General features: G+C 31.5%; 1 protein-coding gene across 1 annotated transcript in view; it reads right to left on the bottom strand.

Moving 5' to 3' along the window:
• RAB3GAP2 (RAB3 GTPase activating non-catalytic protein subunit 2) overlaps window positions 1–21,164 on the bottom strand; it is a 126,654-nt gene that overhangs the window by 58,374 nt on the left and 47,116 nt on the right. The window contains exons 4-13 of the mRNA XM_051998255.1: window positions 15,985–16,066; window positions 14,277–14,324; window positions 14,122–14,197; window positions 13,690–13,791; window positions 11,491–11,590; window positions 10,157–10,255; window positions 5,694–5,842; window positions 3,172–3,251; window positions 2,961–3,050; window positions 333–472 (exon numbers count right to left, since the gene is read on the bottom strand). Of these exons, the coding sequence (XP_051854215.1) occupies window positions 333–472; window positions 2,961–3,050; window positions 3,172–3,251; window positions 5,694–5,842; window positions 10,157–10,255; window positions 11,491–11,590; window positions 13,690–13,791; window positions 14,122–14,197; window positions 14,277–14,324; window positions 15,985–16,066 (966 nt within the window). The remainder of the gene's footprint in view (window positions 1–332; window positions 473–2,960; window positions 3,051–3,171; window positions 3,252–5,693; window positions 5,843–10,156; window positions 10,256–11,490; window positions 11,591–13,689; window positions 13,792–14,121; window positions 14,198–14,276; window positions 14,325–15,984; window positions 16,067–21,164) is intronic.

Here is a 21,164-nt window from a genome sequence, read left to right as displayed (position 1 = left end):
AGTCCAATGTTCTTTCTACATTGTGTAAGAGTATATGTTTATATATGATTAAGTTGCAATCTTCATTGGTGAAGGAAATTTATGAATTGATATAATTATAAGATGTATAGAATATCCATTTATTACATATAGTTAAGCTATGGAAAAATAGATCCAATAATATTTCATTTCTACAGTGATTACCATGTTTATCTTTGAAGTAAAATCAAAATTAAAATACAACAAAGTATTTTCAAACTTATTATAAAATGTTTTAGTTAGTTGGGGGAAAGAGAAAATATCTATTCAAACAGAGAAAAGAAAGAAGTTCCTAGATTTATCCACAGTAGTACCTTTCCACATGCGAATTGCAAGTCCCCTTGCCACATCTAATAAGATAACTCTGCCAAAATCATCAGTTACTGCTGCTAGTGTGTTACACGGAGAGAGACATATGCTTTCACCATGACGCCTTGAATCAGGAAGTCCAAATCTGATATTAAAAAGAAAACACAAAAACATATCACAATCTTGTCAAGCAGGAAAAATCATTACACATATAAACAAAAGAGTGCATTTGTTTCAAGTTTTAAAAAATGAAACTTGCTTCAGATTAATGTTAATTTTTCTGGGCTGATCAAACATGAATGTTTTCTAATTAAAACTTTGGGGTTATAAATTGGCTATCTAGAATAAGAAAATAAGCCATTCTGAGTAGATGGATTTTCAAAATAACTGAGAATTTACCTTTTAAACAACAAACTATTTATTTATATCTGAGTTAAAATCTTTCTAAGATGTAGTTTCACTTCTTTGATTTTTAATAATTTTTTATTGACAGAATCCATGCCAGGGCAATTTTTTACAACATTATCCCTTGCACTCACTTCTGTTCTGATTTTTCCCCTCCCTCCCTCCACCCCCACCCCCAGATGGCAAGCATCTATACATTTAGCATGTTAAATACCTGTTAACATGTTAAATAGGTTACAGTTATCCTAGATACAACTTCTTTGATTTTTAAAAATAAAACTGAATGAAAACATTTTATCCTTCTTTTTTGGTTGATGATTTAGGATCAATATTAGTTGATCCTAATATCCCCCCCATTCCCCCTTCCTCGCCCCTCCCCCTCACCCCCCCAGGCAATTGGGGTTAAGTCACTTGCCCACAGTAATACAGCTAGGAAGTATTAAGTGTCTGAGCCAAGATTTGAACTCAGGTTCTCCTGATTTCAGGGCTGGTACTCTATCCACTATGCCACTAGCTGCCCCAACATTAATTATTTTACACTCATCCACTATTGTGGCTTATTTATGTATATAAAATGACACTAGGTTGTTATGCTTTTTATATTCATGTGTCTACTACCTTTTTTGTTTTTCTTCCTTATTTTCATGCTGCTAGTTTTCATTTCCTTTAGTTACCAGTATGCCTATCTGTCAATAGTTTCTCCTCCCTTTGAATTTGCTAAAGATCTGGAAAGCTAATCGCTATTCTTATCAGATTTACATATCATTTAAGAATATATCTCTAAGTAAGGGACTGAGTGCTCTCCGAAGAGTAAAGCATGTGAATGTTAATGCATAAACTTTGTCACAAATGTTTTGTTTCCTGAGAAGTCTGGCTGTGCCTTCTGTCTTATTTGCTCCTTCTTCCTCCTCCTCCTCCACCTTGTCCATTGAATAAAGTAGGAATTCTTAGTCCCAGAATCCAAGCCTCTCCATGAACTAGCTCCAATTTAGTTTCCTAATTTCATCTCTTATCCCAACTAAACTATCCTTCAACTTCTGTTCTTGTTATTCTCTCTCAGATCTCTGCATCTGTTCACAGTCTTCTATGTTTAGAATAGATCTGCTCTGACAATATCTAGCTGCAGAAATCCCTCCATTCCTTCAAGGCCCAATTCTGGTACCATCTCCTCCATGAAGTTTTTCCCTTCACCATTCCTTTCTCTTAAGTGAATTGTTCAAAGTACTTTGCCTTATTTTCTCAAATTTTATACTTCTTCCATTACAATCTAGTACATTACCATCTTTCCCTTTAGGCTGTAAACTCCCTGAGAGAAAATCTATGTTATTAGCTATATTGGGGGTCACAATTATCATTTTACATTTCTCTAATGTTTTAAGATTTACAAAGTCCTTTCCACAAAAAAAAAAAAGTCCTGTGAAAGAAGCAGGTCAAATAGGATACACAATTTTAGCAGGAGTTCCTATCAGAGAACCTTTCATATTTCAGGTAATTAATAAATATTTCATTAATTTATCTTGTATCTTTCCTGGTTCAAAATTGATATACTTAATAAACTTTAAATAATAGTTCACAAAGATCAACTAAAGAGAAATTTAATTGTTTTCTTTCCTGACTCTACTTTAAATTCACTCAATAGTGAGTAGAAAATTTTTTAAAAGAAGCAAAAATACACAGACTATTCTGTAATATTATCAATGTATTCCAGATCAACACAAGCTGACTGATGCATGTTCATATATTTTGATCACTTTGCTTTGATTCTATTATTAATATTTTAAAAATTAATTAGAGCTTATCCAAAGTAGCTATCTGCATTGTTTCAGGTCTACTCCTAATAAGAAAGCTCTACCAATGCAAATCGATAACTTTAATTATACCTTACAGTTTTCAGAGTTTCTGGATCAAAGTGGATTGTCATACAGATGAATCATAGACAAGACTAGATAGAACTCAGGTCTTCCTAACTCCAAGGCTATGTTATTTCTCTTAATGACATGCTATTGTAACTTTTTAAAGAAAGAAATTCAACAGTTTTTACTGAACTCATTTTACATTACAATTAGGAGAGGAAAAAAGTAAATTCCATTGGTATTCTAATAGCTCAAAGACTAAACAGACTGAAGGACAACCAATGATAAATGTGTAGGAATTTGAAAAAATTACAAAATTCAACAGTCAAATTGAACTTATAACTATTATTTTTAAAAACTACACATCAGACTTGCCTTACAGCTAATGGTGTAGCTGGTTCAACTTTTGGTTTCTGCTTTTGAACAGCTTCCTCTTCATGCTTACTCTTCCAACCAAGCCAGCCACTTGAAACAAAATGAACTGAGATTAACACTAGTGATTCTAAAACATTAAAATGCAGATAATAAAATTCTAAATTAAAAAAAAAAAGCTAAGTATAGCTGAAGTTGTTTTTAATCCCATTACCTGGCAGCATTAAATAAAGCAGAAGTCAGTTTACTCGCAACTGCTAAAGCAACATGCGACAGCAATGGCTGTGAACTTCCCTAAGGAAATAACAAAAGAACATAATTTTTAAACCTAAGAAAAAAGATAACCATCCTTACATTAAAAAATTAGTCAACAGAGAGAATTTTAATTCAAAGAGTTTTTGGAAGAGTAGAAAAGTCTACTCTAACAAAAACATACAATTCACCCAAAGATACAATTATAATTTTAAGAGGGAATCTAATTTCCAAAATAAAATTTACTTTTTTAAGAGTATCAGGAAATAACCTACTTTTCCCCCCTTCCAAACTTAATTTTTTTTTATTTTTTAAAAGCAGTATTAAATTTATCATCTACACTACACTAGATCTTATAATATCTACATGAAAAGTTAGGGAATTTTGAGGTTATTTTTTACATGAGAAAAGTGGACCAAATCTGAACTTTAAATCAAAATTTTAACAATCTTAAAAAAAGAAGCAATGTACAGAAGTTAAAGGAGCGAGAATTTGCTCTTCAGAAAATTTACTCTCACAACACATGTTCTGTCTTTCAAATGCCTTAAAGCTTATTGTCTATTTACTTGGGAAGATAATAAAATTGAGGTATAACTCCCAAGGCAATAAAAAATACAAATGACATAAGGACATACAAGTTAGCCATCAGAAATTTGAGGACATCAAAAACTGTTAAGTGTTTTTCCAACTGAGATTTGGAGGAAAAAGCAATGAAATCTTAAAGTGTATTAGCATCATTACTAAATAATTGGGGTAGATAAGTTTTTCAAAATACAATAACTTCTTTTAACCCTGCTGTTCAAGTACTGCTTCTGTCAAAGCATTAGATGTGAGATTCGCAAATCAAGACATTAATCCCTTGATGCCACAGGCAATTCTTTAAGTTGTAGGGGAAAAGGAAGTTTCCTCATTGAAAATTTTACTCTATCTCTAGTGTTATTTCTATTATATTATATCTCTAGTGTTGCTAGAAATGTTGTTTAGAGTTGAAAACATATTCTAAACTAATCACTTCTTTTAAATATATGAAAAGTTTGTTACTCTGACCAGATTACTAAGAATATAAAATGTATCCCTAAAATATCATGAAAGGGAAATTATAATTACAAATATTACCAATATAGCAACCACTGACCTAGAAATCTCTTTTTTTTTTTCTAAAACTAACCAAAATAACCTTAGTCTCTCATTGCAAATGCAAAACATCATTGGAAAAAACTCACAAAGGTAGAGAAGCTAAAAATGGCAACTATAGAAAGCTTAGTCAGAGAGTCACACAGATATATTACTTTCTTTCTGCTTCTTCTCTTACTCCACTCCCTAGATGAAACTAGAAAACCACTATTCCATGTCACCTATCAGTCCAACCCATGACAATGAACCTCACAGTCTCTGAAGTTTCAAACAAGTCAGTACTGTCATTTCTCTACAAGTGAAAAATAAAGCATGAGGTATGGGACAAAGTATTAATGCCTAGAAATAAAATTCTTCCCAAGATCCCTTCCCATCTACCACATCTACTGGATAACTATAATTTCTAAGACATGGGAGAGGAGCAAGGGAGATCTAATGAACTTTAAAGTGAAATCCCTATGTTCAAAGGTACTCAAAATAGGGATGAATGTGGTTTTTCTGAACAGGTATGCAGGAGAAATCTGTATTTGTTACCTTGAAATGAGCTATGTGACAGCATCAGATTCACTGGCATCTTTTTGGGGGCAAAGCTATTTTTGTCTGTAATACAACTAAATTTTAATCTATGAAAAGCATAATTATAAATTTTACTTAGGTATCAGATTTGGGGAGAAAGTATGGCACACAATCATACTAACTTAGAATACTGAAATTATAAAAATAAGCATTTCAAGTATATATAGTTCTGAAGAAAAGACATCACATTCAATTTTAGGTCTATAAGAAATTTTCTTCCTATTTTCAAAATGAATTTTAAAGTTTATGTGTTTTTCAGAGTTTATTAAAAGAAAAATATACAACAAATTTCCTGTTGATTGATGCTCTGAATGATTTTCATTAGCATATCTTAACACAGCAATCAGACAGTTAAGAATACACTTGTAATTAAAAATACACTTAAAAACAAATGTGGTCCATGAAACACCAAGGATGTCAATAAGATAAAAAAGCAGTTCTCTAAACGAATCTTTAAACCAAAACCTATCTGATAATGTCAATTAGTGAAGTTGCTGTCAAAGAGTTTCTTGAGTTTAACTTAAATTTTCTATCAAGCATATTACATGACACACAAACTCTTCAGTTGTAAAATAAAAATTAACCTTTAAAAGTATATTGCTTAAAAATAATTTTGAAACATTTTATTTTAAAATAGGAAACAAGAACATTTGAAGTAAAAGTAAAATTTTAAAACATAATAATTTAGAAATTTCTATGCACATATAAAAATAGGAAAGAAGAAGAAGGGTTAAAAATATGCTACTTAATCATTACCATTTATGGAATACATACCTCTAAAGCATAGAAGAAACCAGTAAATGGATTTGACCCAACAGTAATATACTGAGACATTGCAGGTGGACTATTTTTTATTGCTGCATTAAATCCACCTATATTGGAAGCAGTTTTCATTTGATCAAATGGAGATAGTGTCATGATTCCTATGACAAAATAATAGCATTAAATATGAAGCAATGTTACTTTAGGCTGCTAAATTTTTAGTTAAGGTTTATTTTTAAATATGGTAAAAGGCAAGGCAGAAAAGGCAAGGTAAAAAAATGAGTAAATCTAAGATCAAAAATACCCTGATTTGAATCTGGGCTCTACTACTTACTAGCTATGACTTTGGGAAAATGACAAGCCTCTGGATATATTTCCTTCCTGTAAAATGAGCAGGCTGAACTAAAATATGTTTAAAATCTGTTTCTAGCTATTTTAATCCTAAATTTGTACTTAGTTTTACTTTAAAGATTTATTTAAAAGGTTCTTTTAAGTGTTAGTTATGTTTCTATTTATTTAACAAGTTTTGTTACCAAAAAAGACAATCAATAAAATATTCTAAAAATGTTGAAAGGATTACTACACATTAACATTAGTCATCCATCTTTCCTGATTCTAAGAACTATGTCAAAAATAGTCATGTAAGCAAAAATTAAAATAAACTATTCTATAAATCAGGAATCCTTAACTTTTTTTTTTTTTTTTTGCTGAGGCATTTGGGATTAAGTGACTTGCCCAGGGTTACACAGCTAAGAAGTGTCTGAGACCAGATTGAATTCAGGTCTTCCTGACTTCAGGGCTGATGCTCTATCCACTGTGACACCTAGCTGCCCCTTTTTAAAATTTATTATATTTTTTGCTGAGGAAAGTGGGGTTAAGTGACTTGCCCAGGGTCACACAGCTAGGGAGTGTTAAATGTCTAAGGTCACATTTGAACTCAGGTCCTCCTGACTTCAGAGCTGGTACTCTATCCATTGAACCACTTACCTGCCCCATTTTTAATGAATAAGTGATTTTTTACTTCCAAAGTATTTAGCATATCAAAAGTAGTTCACCATCCCTTGCTGAAAAAGGGAAAAGGAACATTGCTCTTGGTTGGATTGTGTTTGTTCCCCCTAACTCAACATGAGTACAAGGATAGCCAACCACATTTAAATCCATGAGGTAGGTCACAATCTACCTTTTGGAGGTATCTTTGATTTAGCCAATTAACACATATAAGACAATCTTCAAACTGCCCAACAAGTTCAAAGTTGGTCTACTTCCAAAACTAATAAGCATGTCTAATTCAGGCCTGTAAAATAAATTTTATTTTTAGGTCTACAACAGTGTATTCATTATTTGATATTTTTTTCATAAACTTGATCCATATCTACTAGGCACAGTAGTGGTGAATTTAAAGGCTGGATACCACCTGGATCATAGCATTAAAAATGGTCCTTCAAAGCTTTAAATCGTTCCCAAACATGCCAAATATAAAATAAAAATATGCCAATTGTAATCCCTGAAATAAAAAATGTGATCTCAAGCTAACTCTTTAATCAGAGAAGACTACTTTAATCAGTAGAAATCAAGATGTTGAAAATGCTGCTACTTAGGCAAAAATAAAATGAAGCACTACCAACTTAGCAAATACATACAGAATAACTAAAACTTTCCAGTGAAATCTTACAATGTATAAGTCAAAATAGCAATTTAATAGTTATTAGATAAGTTTATCTTGTGAATGTATATGTATATTGTGTAAATAACCACTAATAAACATATACCTTAGAGACCAGAGCCTAGACTAACAGATTCTACTTTTAGTCTTAAGACTAAACTGAAAGGATAAGGAATCAAGCTGTATACAGCTTGGATACATGGGGAAAATGAGAGTGGAGAATCAAGGAAGACCCTGAAAATGTAAGCCTGGTGACTAGGAAGATCACTGGGTGACTGGTCCCTTTAAAAATAATAGGAGGAAAAAAACAATAATAGGAAAATTTAGAAGGCATATTACTTTCCCCCCAATTTTCTTCCTGCTGAATACTCAAATCTATTCAAACAAATCTTTGTCTGAAGGAATTCAAATGGCATTAATCTTTTTTTGAAGAGAGAATGGGAACATAAAGGGAAGGAGGGAAGGAAAGGATAATAAAAAAATCTTATAAACACAATTAAAAGGTTCTAACAAAATTATATTTCAAAATTGTAATTAAACTTCAAGTTTTTTTTAATAGCTATCCAAAAGTCCTTAATTTACTATTATTAATGCTTTGCATCACTTCTTATTAGACAGCAATTACAAATTCAAATTTACTTAGTGCAATTTTAAAAACAGAAATTTAGTTTGAAGACTATATTTGAGAGAATGAACTATCCACAGGTTTAAATATTTCTATGGATACCCACCTGTCAGATTGGCTAGAATGACAGGGAAAGATAATGTGAAATATTGGAGGGGATGTAGAAACTAATACATTGTTGGTGGAACTATGAATACATCCAGCCATTCTGGAGAGCAATTTGGAACTATGCTCAAAAAGTTATCAAACTGTGCATACCCTTTGATCCAGCAGTGTTACTACTAGGCTTATATCCCAAAGTTATCAAACCTTTGATCCAACAGTGTTACTATTGGGCTTATATCCCAAATAGATTTTAAAGCAGGGAAAGGGACCTGTATGTGTAAGAATGTTTGTGGCAGCCCTCTTTGTAATGGCCAGAAACTGGAAACTGAGTGGATGCCTATCAACTGGAGAATGGCCGAATAAATTGTGGTATATTATTGCTCTGTAAGAAATGACCAACAGGATGATTTCAGAAAGGTCTGGAGAGACTTACATGAATTGATGCTGAGTGAAATAAGCAGGACCAGGAGATCATTATATACTTCAACAACAATACTATGATGACCGATTCTGATGGACATGGCCCTCTTCAACAATGAGATGAACCAAATCATTTCCATTAGAGCAGTAATGAATTGAATCAGCTACACCCAGGAAAAGAACTCTGGGAGATGACTATGAACCACTACATAGAATTCCCAATCCCTCTATTTTTATCTGCCTGCATTTTTGATTTCCTTCACAGGCTAATTGTACACTATTTCAAAGTCTGATTATTTTTGTACAGCAAAATAACTGTTTGGACATGTATATATATTTATTGTATTTAACTTATGCTTTAACATATTTAACATGAATTGGTCAACCTGTCATCTGGGGGAAGGGGTGAGGGGAAGGAGGGGAAAAGTTGGTTTTTCAATCGTCAATGCTGTAAAATTACCCATGCATATATCTTGTAAATAAAAAGCTATAATATAAATAAATAAATAAATATTTCTGTGGAAAAATAAGGTTAACTAGTAAATAGACAAGTCAACTATCATATATAACATTTTTTTTTAAAGTATAGTAATGGCACAAATCAGATGTTTAACATCTTGCTCTCCATTATTTTACACATGAAGTTATGCAACCTTGCATAACTGCTCAATCTATTAATTTTTAACTAAGAACATGGCATTTATCTTTCCACAGAGGACCATAGTTTCTTCTCGTTAATTACTCATGGTCACTACTCATTATTTCTTAAACATCTAGAACTCAAATGTCTTATAGACAAGACAGAATTTCATTATTTTTCCCCCAAAATCCTGCCCTCTTCTCAATTTCCCTATTACTGTCATTGGTATCAATGGCACCATTATCTTCCCAGTAACAAAGACTCATAATCTAAGTGTCATTCTTAACTCTTCACTCTCACTCATCCCAAAAGATATCCAATCTTTAGCCAATCTTGTCATTTCTAGCTTTATAACTTTTTTTATGTGCCCTTCTCTCTACTCAGTCTGTATCACCTCTTGACTAAACTATTACAATTATCTTTTAACCATTCTCCCTGCCTTAATTCTAATCCATGCTCCTCTTAGCTGCCAGTGATTTCTCTAAAGTGTAGAAGAAACTTGTCACTATTGTCCTCAATAAACCCCAGCCTCCCTAAATTAGGATCAAATGTAAAATTCTTTGTTTGGCATTTAAAGACTTTCATAACTTGTTCTTTTCTCCTTTTTCCAATTTTCTTTTCCATTTATTCCCCTTCATACTCTTTTATGATCCAGCTCTGGTGACTGGTCTTCTTGCTGTTTCTCACATATAAAACTTCAGTTCCCATCTTTTGGTCTTTGTTCTTGTATTCTTCACACCGGGACAGCTAGGCCTCCTTATCTTATCGCTAAACTTTCCAGACTTTTTCACGACTCAGCTTACATACTATTTTCCATAAAAGGCCTTAATTCAGTAATATTCAGGTGCTAAACCCTTCCCTTTTGAAAGTATCTTCTACTTACTTTGTATATATCTTATATAATAACTCACATGTTGTCCTCCCCATTAGACTAAAAGTTCTTTTATCTTTTTTGGTATCCATAGAACTTCTAGATAAATACTACTAAAGTAATTTTTAAAAATTCAGATATTAATGCTTACCAATACTTGCATGATCAATTATGGTATCAATATCCTGGAGACCCCATTTCTTATAAGCTAAAGGTGGTGGCTGTATGTTTTCATTACCCGATGCTGCAGCTGTAGAATTAAGATTTACAGATGCTATGAAATTGTTTTTTATTTTCTTCCCAAATTGTCAAAATTCAACTAAAATTTTTTATCATGTAAAACCAAAATGAAGTCACTCAATTTGTTTTTTAAAATTAAAGAATATAATGAACATTAAACTAATAGCAGATCACAATGAGTTTTTAACACATTCAGTAGAAATTCAAACACAGTTATTAACTTCTGTCAATCTGGTAGATACAGATGTTAATAGCAATATTAGAATGAGTGAATGACAAAGAAGCTCTAATATGAATAATTCCATGTAAAGCACAATAGAAGGTAAAGAAAGAGTAAAATTCAATGTTATGATCATCACCTTATATAATGGAAATCTTGCAAAAGCTCCCTGTTCCCCTCCATCTACCACTCCACTGCTAATGCATCCCCTTTAAGATTACCTTGTATCTATTCTGACAAAATCTTGTTCCTATAGTTATTTACAGTTGTCTCACATAATGCCCCAGGCATGGTAAATATTTACTAAATGGTTGCTAAATGATTGGATCAGCTAACCACTAGGCCACATATTAGAATACAGTTAAATTCCCATTCAATTTCCTCTATAAAGCTAAGAAAATTACCTTAGTAAAAGAAAAATAAAACCCAATTTTTAAATGCATGATGAATAAAGACCAAGAAAATGGATTTATTTTTCCATATCATCAATTGAACATGATCCACAATGCAGATAAATAACTAAAAGCATAGTCAGTGCAATTCGGAATTAAAAGCAACTATATTTCTTTCAAAGAAAAGTATATAGTTTCACCAAATAAATTACATTTATACATTAGAATCTAGATATTTCAAGTAGCAAGGACTATAACAATATGAAATAAAAACATGATCGTATACTTCCTAGAAACTTATTTCCAACTAAAAACAAATCCTTTGACTTTACTGCTAATAAATAACAATGTTCTAAAATTCATGTATGAATTAATGTGATTTTTATTATATAAAATTTATTCTAAAAAATAACTGAAGTCAACGAAGAGAAGTGTGTATTAGTTTTATATGTTGAAATATTTTACAGAAAAATACTATAATCTGAAATTCGGGGTCCAGAAGAGAGAAAGCAGCTATAAGAGTTCCTAAAATGTTTCCCAGTGCAGAAGTCTTTGAAATTCTTTTTATTATGCTAAAAATAAGTATGATAAAATTAGAATTATTAACATTGCAGTTTCTTATCATAACTTTACCTTTTGCTACCTGATTTCGACAAGCACGAAGGGACTGAAAAAGGCTGAATCCATCAATAGTCACAATTGCAGCAGGATATAAGATACTCAACTCTTCATTCTTTTCAGTGAACAAGGAAAAAAAGAGTCAATTTTCAACATGGTCACATCTGATCTTTTTATTTATTGTACTTAAATGTCCTAAATAATCTAGGAAAACAAACAAGGCTAAACAACTAATTCTCAGGTTTGAAAACAAAAAGTATCAGGAAGATTAAACAATGAAAACAAATAGAAAATTTTCCTAAAGATTTTTGGTCAATGCTTTAACATTCTAGACAAACATAAGTTTTCATATTTATGATGAATCGTGGCCTTAGATGGACAATTTTTTAAATCTTTGTTTACATTTATTTTAATCAAATGTGGAAAACTAAAGGCATAATTCCCTTTATATTCATTTACTCCCAAATCTACGGCATTATCTATTGTTATTATTATATATCTCTCACATCATTATCACTAATGAAATTGTTCTTTCAAAATGACCACTATCAATGATTTCCTTATCAGCAAGTACAATCACCTTCATTCTCCACAAGTCTAAATTTCATTGACTAGAATGGCATTGGACATAGCCTCTAAGATCTTTTGTAGATCTAAACTTATGATTCTATGATTTTAATATTTTCCTTGCACACTTTAGTACATTTCTGCATATTTGAGGTTTACTCTATTCTATTTTCCACAAACTCTACTCTAAGATAATCTGATTCTCTTCTTACTTGGATCTCTAATGCTGGTGTTAAGCACTAAATTGCTAGCCCTGATTCTAGTCCCTTATCAGCCTATTCTATATACATAGCTGCTAAATTTAGCTCATCTTCCCTTTACAGATTTTCCCATTACATAAATTTCATCACGTCACTGTTCTATTGGGAATCCTTTCAAAAGGATCCCTATTGACTCCTATATCACATCTAAACTTCTAAACTTCACTACTTGACTTTCTAGACCACAATAATTAAATATGTTGAATCTTAGCTCTCACTGCCACCTATGTGTGGTGTGTGTATGCATGTGTGTGTGTATACCCACACATACACAAGTATATATGTGTATTTTACGTACATATATGCATATAAATTTGTATGCTTCTAACACATATACATACAATGCTCCTATTCTAGCTAAGATTGTTCTTTACCTTCCCAAGGACATAACATGATCCATTTCTTCCTTAATACTGTTTCTCTTAACTATAATAGCTTCCTCTTTTTCTATTTAAATTTTAGATACAGCAACTAATAATATACTATTTTATATTTTTGTTGATCTACTTTTATATATGCATGGTGTATATGTATACATACATACACACACATATATAATCTCTCTCCAAATATGTTACAATAACCTTAATAGTAAGATTGTAGTTTTTTATTCTTTTTGGATCCACTACAGCACTTTGACAGTGATGATATAATGCTACCATCTAACAAGACAAGATATGGAATATATGTCTCCGGGGAGAGTCCTCCAAATGGAATAGTAAAAAATCTCTATTTGATTAATTAATTTGCCTTCAAAGAGCTGAACTTGACATGAAGTATTTTTTATAATCTATAATTCCAGATATTTGGTACAAATATTCTTACTTTGTGCATTTCATCTTCCAAAAACATTATAAGTATCAGTTATAAATAATAATTATATATCTTAGATTGTTCAACAAATACTTTATCATTGAGATGTGACAATATTATTATGCTATTATGGACCTATATGTTTGTATATATAGGTATAACTATATAATGTGCTATTAATGCTATTATTATGGGAAATTTCTTTCCTTTTCTAAGGATAACTTTACTTGACAACTATTGCCACAAAAGAAAACTGAGAGAAAAAAAGATGTAAATATGTTTTATAATTAAAACTACTATTTCCTTTGGGAAATTGAATAATTATTAAATGTTACAAACAGTAAAAAGTTGAGTATACCTAAAAATATGATACTCCACTAAACAAAGAGAAGCAAGCCTGAAATTTTCAGTATTTAATTGTGAAGATATTATAGTTCTAGTTTGAAATAGTTTTGTCATCTGCAAGAAAATTGTAAATTTTGTCTCTGCAAAAGAATAAGGAAGTGTTCTAGACAAATGTCATTAGTTCTTTTGTTTTTGGTGTGTTGTTTTTTTTTTTTTTTAATCTGCTAACCTGCTCTGTAACTCCAGGATGCCTTGGGATTTCATAAGTCCTGCATTTTAGCTGTAGTACAGGGTCTTCATTCAAAAGTTGTGCAAGCAACAATACACCACTCTAGAAGGAAATTACAATAGATACAAATATTTTTAATTCCATTTTTAAAATAATCCATGCTTATAAAGAACATTTAAGAGGACAAACATTTCTCTTCATCTTCCTCCTTCCTCTTATACTTTCCTTTCCTCCATTAAATTAGAGCAACTATGTGGAAATTCTTAAATCCTTGTCCTTTTAATAACTATTTGTCCCATTGGCTACTTAGAATCTCTACACTTTCTCATCCAATGATTAGGATGTTTATTAGTTAATATAAAAAATATTTAAGACAATCAATTTGATACTTCTCAAGGGGAGTCAAAGTAATGTTGTGAATAAATAACTCACCTCAGTATAGAATCGAACATAACCAGAAGTAAAGCCCACCACAATGCAAGTCCAGTCAGGACGCCCAGTGGAACTCCTGTTGCAACCAAAATGTCACAAAAATTTAATATCCTATAAACTAGCATAAAGACAAAAATATTTTTCTTTGTTCTTACCTCTTTTGACTCGCCAATGGAATACACAAGGCACTACTTACACATTCCCTAAAAACAAAATCATATTTTATAAAAATTGAAAATCTAGATTGTTGTTTCAAGTAAACAATTCATAAAAGTAGTAATAGTAGTGATGGTAACTAGTATTTATACAGTACAAGAAGATTGGCAAATTGCTTTACTTAATTTGAAAAAAGGGTTTAAAAAGAGGGATAGTGATGGAAAAGAGTAGTCATATACAAAAGTCTCATGTAGTGTTAATAATGAATCACACAAAATGGTGATAATTTCAAATTCTCTATTCAAAATTATAATTATGTGAATGAAATATGGCAATTGCTTTTGGCCCAATGGAAATTTAAATAATGCGGCCACTTTGTGGGATCCATTCTCACTAATCGGGACACACTCATACACATATACGCTATTTGACTTAATATCTTGTTTTTTCTCTATCTAGTCTAATTCCACAAATCTTATCAATCTGCAGGAAAGCAAGAAATACCCCAATCCTACTCCTAAAACCTATGAGATTCTCCTACTGTCGTAGAACTACAAAGGAGGCATACTAATTTCTAAAGGAAACTCACCTCATTTTCCAAAAAGTTGAAGTTCTGTCAGGCAGCAAGAAGTAATTAAACCATTAAATTCCAAAGGGCATCTTATTCATTTATCCTTCACCTGACCCCAGCCTAATTCACTCATTATTAACTCACATAGAAATATCAAGAACATTTTTGCCTACCACCAGCACAAAGAAAAAGGAAATTCAAAAGATTCACTGAAACAATGTGCACTATTTAGAAAAGAAATTAAATCTATTTATTTAAAAACAAATTAATATTTCTGATAACTGAACTGAAAGTCTCTGGAATTACCTTATTAATTCCAAGAGGAAATTTTGAGACATGGTAAAATTACTATCAAGTTTCTTGGCTTCCTGTGCTAAAAACTATATACTTTGATTCCACAGATAGAACTGGGCCTGAAGTCAGAAAGAAGTGAATTTAAATATGGCATGAGAAACTTTACTAGTAGGAGACTTGACTCTGTACAAGTCACTTATCTGCTTGTTTCATTTTCTCAATTATAAATGTACATGTACCTAATATATGTACTTAAGACTGTTCTTAGGATCAAATTATTTAATATCTCTAAAGTACTTATTTGCACAGTATCTAACACATAGGCATTTTTTAAAAAATGCCCAGTTCCTTCTTTTCTTCCTTTTCTCTCCTTCCTTCCCTTCCATGGTAGAAATTAGTTCAGAATTCTTCATTCTATAGGGGAAATCTATTTACTAAAGTGATCTCTATACTTTGAAGCACTTAGAAATTTTAGAAATAAAAGATTCTATATATTTCTTCAGGTGTTACTCTATATTTTGCCTAGAGAGTACAAATGATTTCTTGAATTCTTAGATGAATACTAGATGGTAAAAGAGATTTTGCATAATTTCTTCAAAATTTTTGAGTATTTCAAAAGAGATCAAATTCTTTTCTTTATCACAAGTAAAATTTTCTGATGGGGCAATGTAAATAAATACAAATGTTTTAGGAAAGTTGTAATTTAATATTAACTTTAAGAATTTTCTATAGTTGTATTAATAGGTACTTTTTGACCTATTATACATTTTTTGTAGATCAAACCAATAATTTCACATCAATAACATATTTCTTTATATGAGAGATTGTTACTTGGTACTTACCCTTCTTCAACACTTAGAGAACCACTCCAACCAACAGCATATTGCATTTCTTCCTTTCCTTTGTCACTGTATTTCCATTTTGCTGAAAAATCAAGATACCAACCTATATAAAAACTCATGAAACCTCAAGTATTACTATTTCATTAAAATTTTTTCTTGTTCTTCAAAATATTTTTACAAATAATATATTGGTATTTTTGAGCTTCTTCTATAGTGTATATTTTCTAATCTACTGCCTTGTATTTACCAAAATGTCAGAAATAATGTTTCTAGCATATAAATATAAATAAGAGCATATAAATAATAGTATTATTTTTAATTTAAATACTTAAGAGTATTGTGATAGGTTTTGGTTTTATTTGTTGGAAGCATTTGTCCAGATAATAGATTGTAATATTTAGTTCTTCTTTAGCATCATTTTCTCCCATATGCTTGCTCAACCAACACATATTTATTCAACAGTTGTGCCAGAAGTCCCAATAGGAATACAAAGAAAGAGGAAATATAATTCCTGTTCTTAAGGTATTAGAATATAGTTCAGAAAATTAAAAGACTTAACTAACTATACAAAGCAACAGATTATATGCCAAATTCATGGAACAGATAATTTCTAGAAGAGTTCAGCAGAGATCATTATATGTTGGGGTAATTGTAGAGTACTTGAAAGAGTCTAAGCCAAGAGTTCAGATCAGAGCTTAGAACTCTCCATTCCCATGAGAAGCAGATTCAGAGTTCAGCGTGCTCTCCATGAGACTTTTCCCACAATGTGCAAAACCCCTAAGGAAGTGAGGCAGAGAAGTGCTAACTTGGCTCCCATGTTAGCTATGAAATATCTCTCTTAGAAATTTTCCATCTCCTATGAGATCCACACTTTAGTCAGCTCGTCCACAGCCCATCCTCTTCCATGGCTAAACTCAGTTTTTAGGCTGGCAGAGATTAAGCCTATGATCACATAGTATTAGAAAGCAAATTTAAACTCAGGTCTACAGACTTCAAGTCAAGCATCCTATCTACAATGCCACCAATTCCTTTCTTACTATCCCCTCTTCAACATACAGAAGTTGCGTCATAGGAGAAGAACTATTTTATTTTTGTCTTTGTATTTTCAGCACCTAGCATAGTACCTAGTACAGAGTAGGTGATAAATATCTGTTAATTGATTTATGGTAGGGTAGAGAAGACAAAAACAAATAATTTTAACAAAAACTAGAAAGTGCTAAGTATGTCGGAGGATTATAAGTGCTACCAAAGATCCAATGAGGGAAATGACATCTGAAATCAGTTTTTAAGAATGGAAATCATTTCAGCAGATGGAAAAAAAAATGGAATTGTATTCCAAATGTGATGAAATACATGAATGAAAGCTTAGAAATAAAGAGACCGAATTTAAGGAAATGCTGAAAGGTTGAAAGTGAAGACAGAAATATGAGAGCTAGAAACTTCACATCAAGTATTAACTGAAGTTGTGATAATAAATAAAATCACCAAGCGAATGTTGAAAACAGTCTCATAAAACACACATATTTAAAGTACTGAAGAAAGAAGAAAAATCTAGTAAAATATCAGTCCAAAAGGAAATGATTCACAAAGCATAGTGTCATAAAAACCAACAGAAAAAGGATCAAAAGTCAAATATGTCACAGGGAATGACAAAAGAAAATCCATTAGATTTAGGGATAAAGACTGTAAAGACAATCATTTTCATTGAATGACAGAAATGGAAACTACATTTGTCAGAAGGTACTCAGTCCAGATACATGTAATATATTCAATAGTACTTGTTATATTTTTTAAAAATACAAATAACTGCAGTTGAATTCTAAATTTAGCAATGACATAAGGCAGAAACTGATTTAAAAAAAACCTCAATTCCAATCTTTACCTTAAATGTAAATTATATCCTACTATTAAAATATATCTAATTAACTCCTTTTTCCTAATATTTTAATTCAACAAGAATTTATTAAGCACCAACTATATGCTGAGACTGGGTAGATGCCAGATTTACTAAAATAAAAATGAAAATCTCTGACCTCAAGGAGCTTATATTCTTCTAGAAAGATAAAACATATACAAACTTAAGTAAATACAAAATATATCCAAAGTAAACATAAAATAATTATTCATAAGTAAGGTAATCTGTAAAGGCCTCATTTAGGTTCAATTAATTTGAAAGGTGGGGTGTATATATATAAGGAGAGTAACATGAATAGTATGAATAGTCTGGATTCAAATTTAAAATTTTTGCATTAATGTTCATTAAGGAAATTTTCAATATTTTTTTACCTCTGTTTTTGCTTTTCCAAGTTTAGGTATCAGCACCTTATTTGTGTTGTAAAAGAAATTTGGTAGGATTCTTTATCTGTTTTTTCAAATAATTTATACAGTATTGAAATTAATTGTTCTTCAAATAGTAGAATTCACTTTTGAATCCATCTGGTCCTGAGATTTTTTTCTAAGGGAGCTCATTGATGTCTTATTTAATTTCTTTTTCTAAAATAGGATTATATGACTCATAATAATTACTTTACTTAATGGCATGTTCACCCTTTTCATTAACCAACTGTTTATTTTATTTTTTTCCCTTAAAACCAAGTCCTAGTTTTATTGATTAATTTAATGTTTTGGGTTTTTTTAAACTTTTAATTTTATTCATCTCTTTAATTTTAAGAACTTCTAATTTGGTGTTTAATTTAGGATTTCAAATTTGTTCCTTTTTCTAAGTTTTAAAAATTGCAATGCCAATTTACTGATCTGCTCTTTTCTATTTTATAGATGAAGCATTTAGAGATATAAAATTTCCCTTAAGCAGTATTTTGGCTGCATCTCACAAATTGTGGAATACTGTCTCACTGTTGTTAGCCTTCTTAATGAAATAATTGATTGTTTCTATGAGGATTAGTTTCCAGTTAATTTTTATTCTATGTTTTTTTATTGTCCTTTACTTAATGTTATTTTTATTGCATTGTGGTCTGAAAAGAATACATTTGATATTTCTGCTTTCCTATATTTATGAACTTTTTAAATGTCTCAATATGTGGTCAATTTCCATTCAGTTTTCTTCAGAGGTCTATCATATTTATCTTTCTTATTTATTTTATGGTTAGTTCCTTGGTTAGTTCCTATCCAGTTCAAGAACTGGATAAATATCCAGTTCTGAGAAGAAAGAGTTGAGGTTTCCCACTTACATAATTTAACTGTTTATTTCCTTCTGCAATTCATTTAACTTTTCCTTTAAGAATTTGAATACTATGCTATTTGGGGAACAGGGGGCAGAGAGATGGTGCATAGTGGACAGATATACTTCAATATCTAAAGTATCTTTTTTTTTTTTTTTTTTACTATAGGGGGTTTGAGGATGGGGAGGAGACTGCTACTGCTTCATTTTCTTTTTTACCTCAGCTATATCATAATAGATCCTGCTCTAGCCCCTTATTTTTACTTTGTGTCTCTGTTTCAAGTGTGTTTCCTGTAAACAACATATTGCTAGATTTTGATTTTTAATCCCTCCTTCTATCCACTTCATATTCATAGCTGTTTCCCCCATTTATCATTCTCTCATTCTTTCGGTTTTATCTTGTCCCTTTTTAAAAGTCGGTTTAGAGGGGCAGCTAGGATAAAGCACCAGCCTTGAAGTCAGGAGGACCCAAGTTCAAATCTGGTCTCAGACACTTAATACTTCCTAGCTGTGTGACCCTGCGCAAGTCATTTAACCCCAAATGCCTCAGCAAAAAACAACAAAAAAGTGTTTTGCTTTTGACCACTGCTTTCTTTTATTTACCTTCTCTTTTACTAGCACCACCCCTTTTTCTCATCTCCTTCCCCTCTTATTTCCCTATTAGATAAGTTACATTTCTACACCTGAATGTGTATATTATTTCTCTTGGAACCAATTTCAATCAGAATGAGATTCAAGTGTTGCCCGCCTCTCCCATCATCACTATTTCCCCCTCCACTGTAAAAGCTCTTCCTTGGAAGCCTCTTTTATGTGAAATAATTTTCCCCATTCTGCCTCTCTTTTCCCCTTCTCCCAAGCATTTCTCTTTCTTACCCTTTCAATTTTTTTTTTCAAATCATCCTGTCATAATCAATTAATATCAACAGCATCTATGTATTCTCCTAACTACCCTAATAAAAAGAAAGTTCTTAGGAGTTATAAGTATCATCTTCCCATATAATAATGTAAATAGTTTAACCTTATTGAGTCCCTTAGACTTTCTCTTTCCTGTCTACTTTTTATGCTTCTCTTGAATCTTATATTTGAATGTCAAGTTTTCTATTCAGCTCTGGTCTCTTCATCAAGAATGCTTGAAAATCCTCTATTTCATTAAATCTTTTTTTGTGTGTGTGTGAAGGAGACTTGATTTTGCTGGATTGATGATTCTTTATGGTAATTGTCACTCTTTTACCCTCCAGAATATCACATTCCAAACTCTTTGCTCCTTTTAAAGTGAAAGTTCCTAACTTTGGTGTGATTTCAATAGTGGTTCTACAACATTTGAATTGTTTTTTTCTGGATGCTCACAATATTTTCTTCTCAACCTGCGAACTTTGAATTTGACTGAATATTGGGGGATTTTCATTTGGGGATCTCCTTCAGGAGGTGATTAATGTATTCTTTCCATTTCCAATTTATCTTTGTATCTAAGCTATCAGAAGTGTTTTCTTTGACAATTTCTTGAAATATGATGTCTATTTTTCTTTTAACATGGTTTTTAGGCAATTCTTATGCTGTCTCTCTTTGATCTGTTTTCCAGGTCAGTTGTTTTTCTGGTAAGACATTTCACACTTCCTTTTTTCATTCTTTTGATTGTTTTATTGTTTCTGATTGTCCAACAGAGTCATGAGCTTCCACTTGACAAATTTTAATTTTTAAGGAATTATTTTCTTCGGTAAATTTCTGTACAGCTTTTTCCATGTGGCCAATTTTGCCTTTTTCTGTTGTCATCCCCATCTGGCTCCCTCCTCCCGCCTCCTGCCCAAGATGGATTTTTGGGCCTCTTTTATCACTAGGCCAATTTTGTGTTTTATTTTGTTTTTTCCCCTCTACCACTCTTATCTCTTTTAACTCTTTCAGGAATTTTTTTTTTTACAGATTGGATCCAATTAGCATTTTTCTTCGAGGCTTTGCTTGTAGCTGTTTAGACATCATTGTCTTCTCCTGAGTTTCTGTCTTGATC

This window comes from Antechinus flavipes, chromosome 4 (genome assembly GCF_016432865.1).
Source record: "Antechinus flavipes isolate AdamAnt ecotype Samford, QLD, Australia chromosome 4, AdamAnt_v2, whole genome shotgun sequence".
NCBI lineage: Eukaryota > Metazoa > Chordata > Mammalia > Dasyuromorphia > Dasyuridae > Antechinus > Antechinus flavipes.
This window is presented reverse-complemented; position numbering and strand designations above follow the sequence as displayed.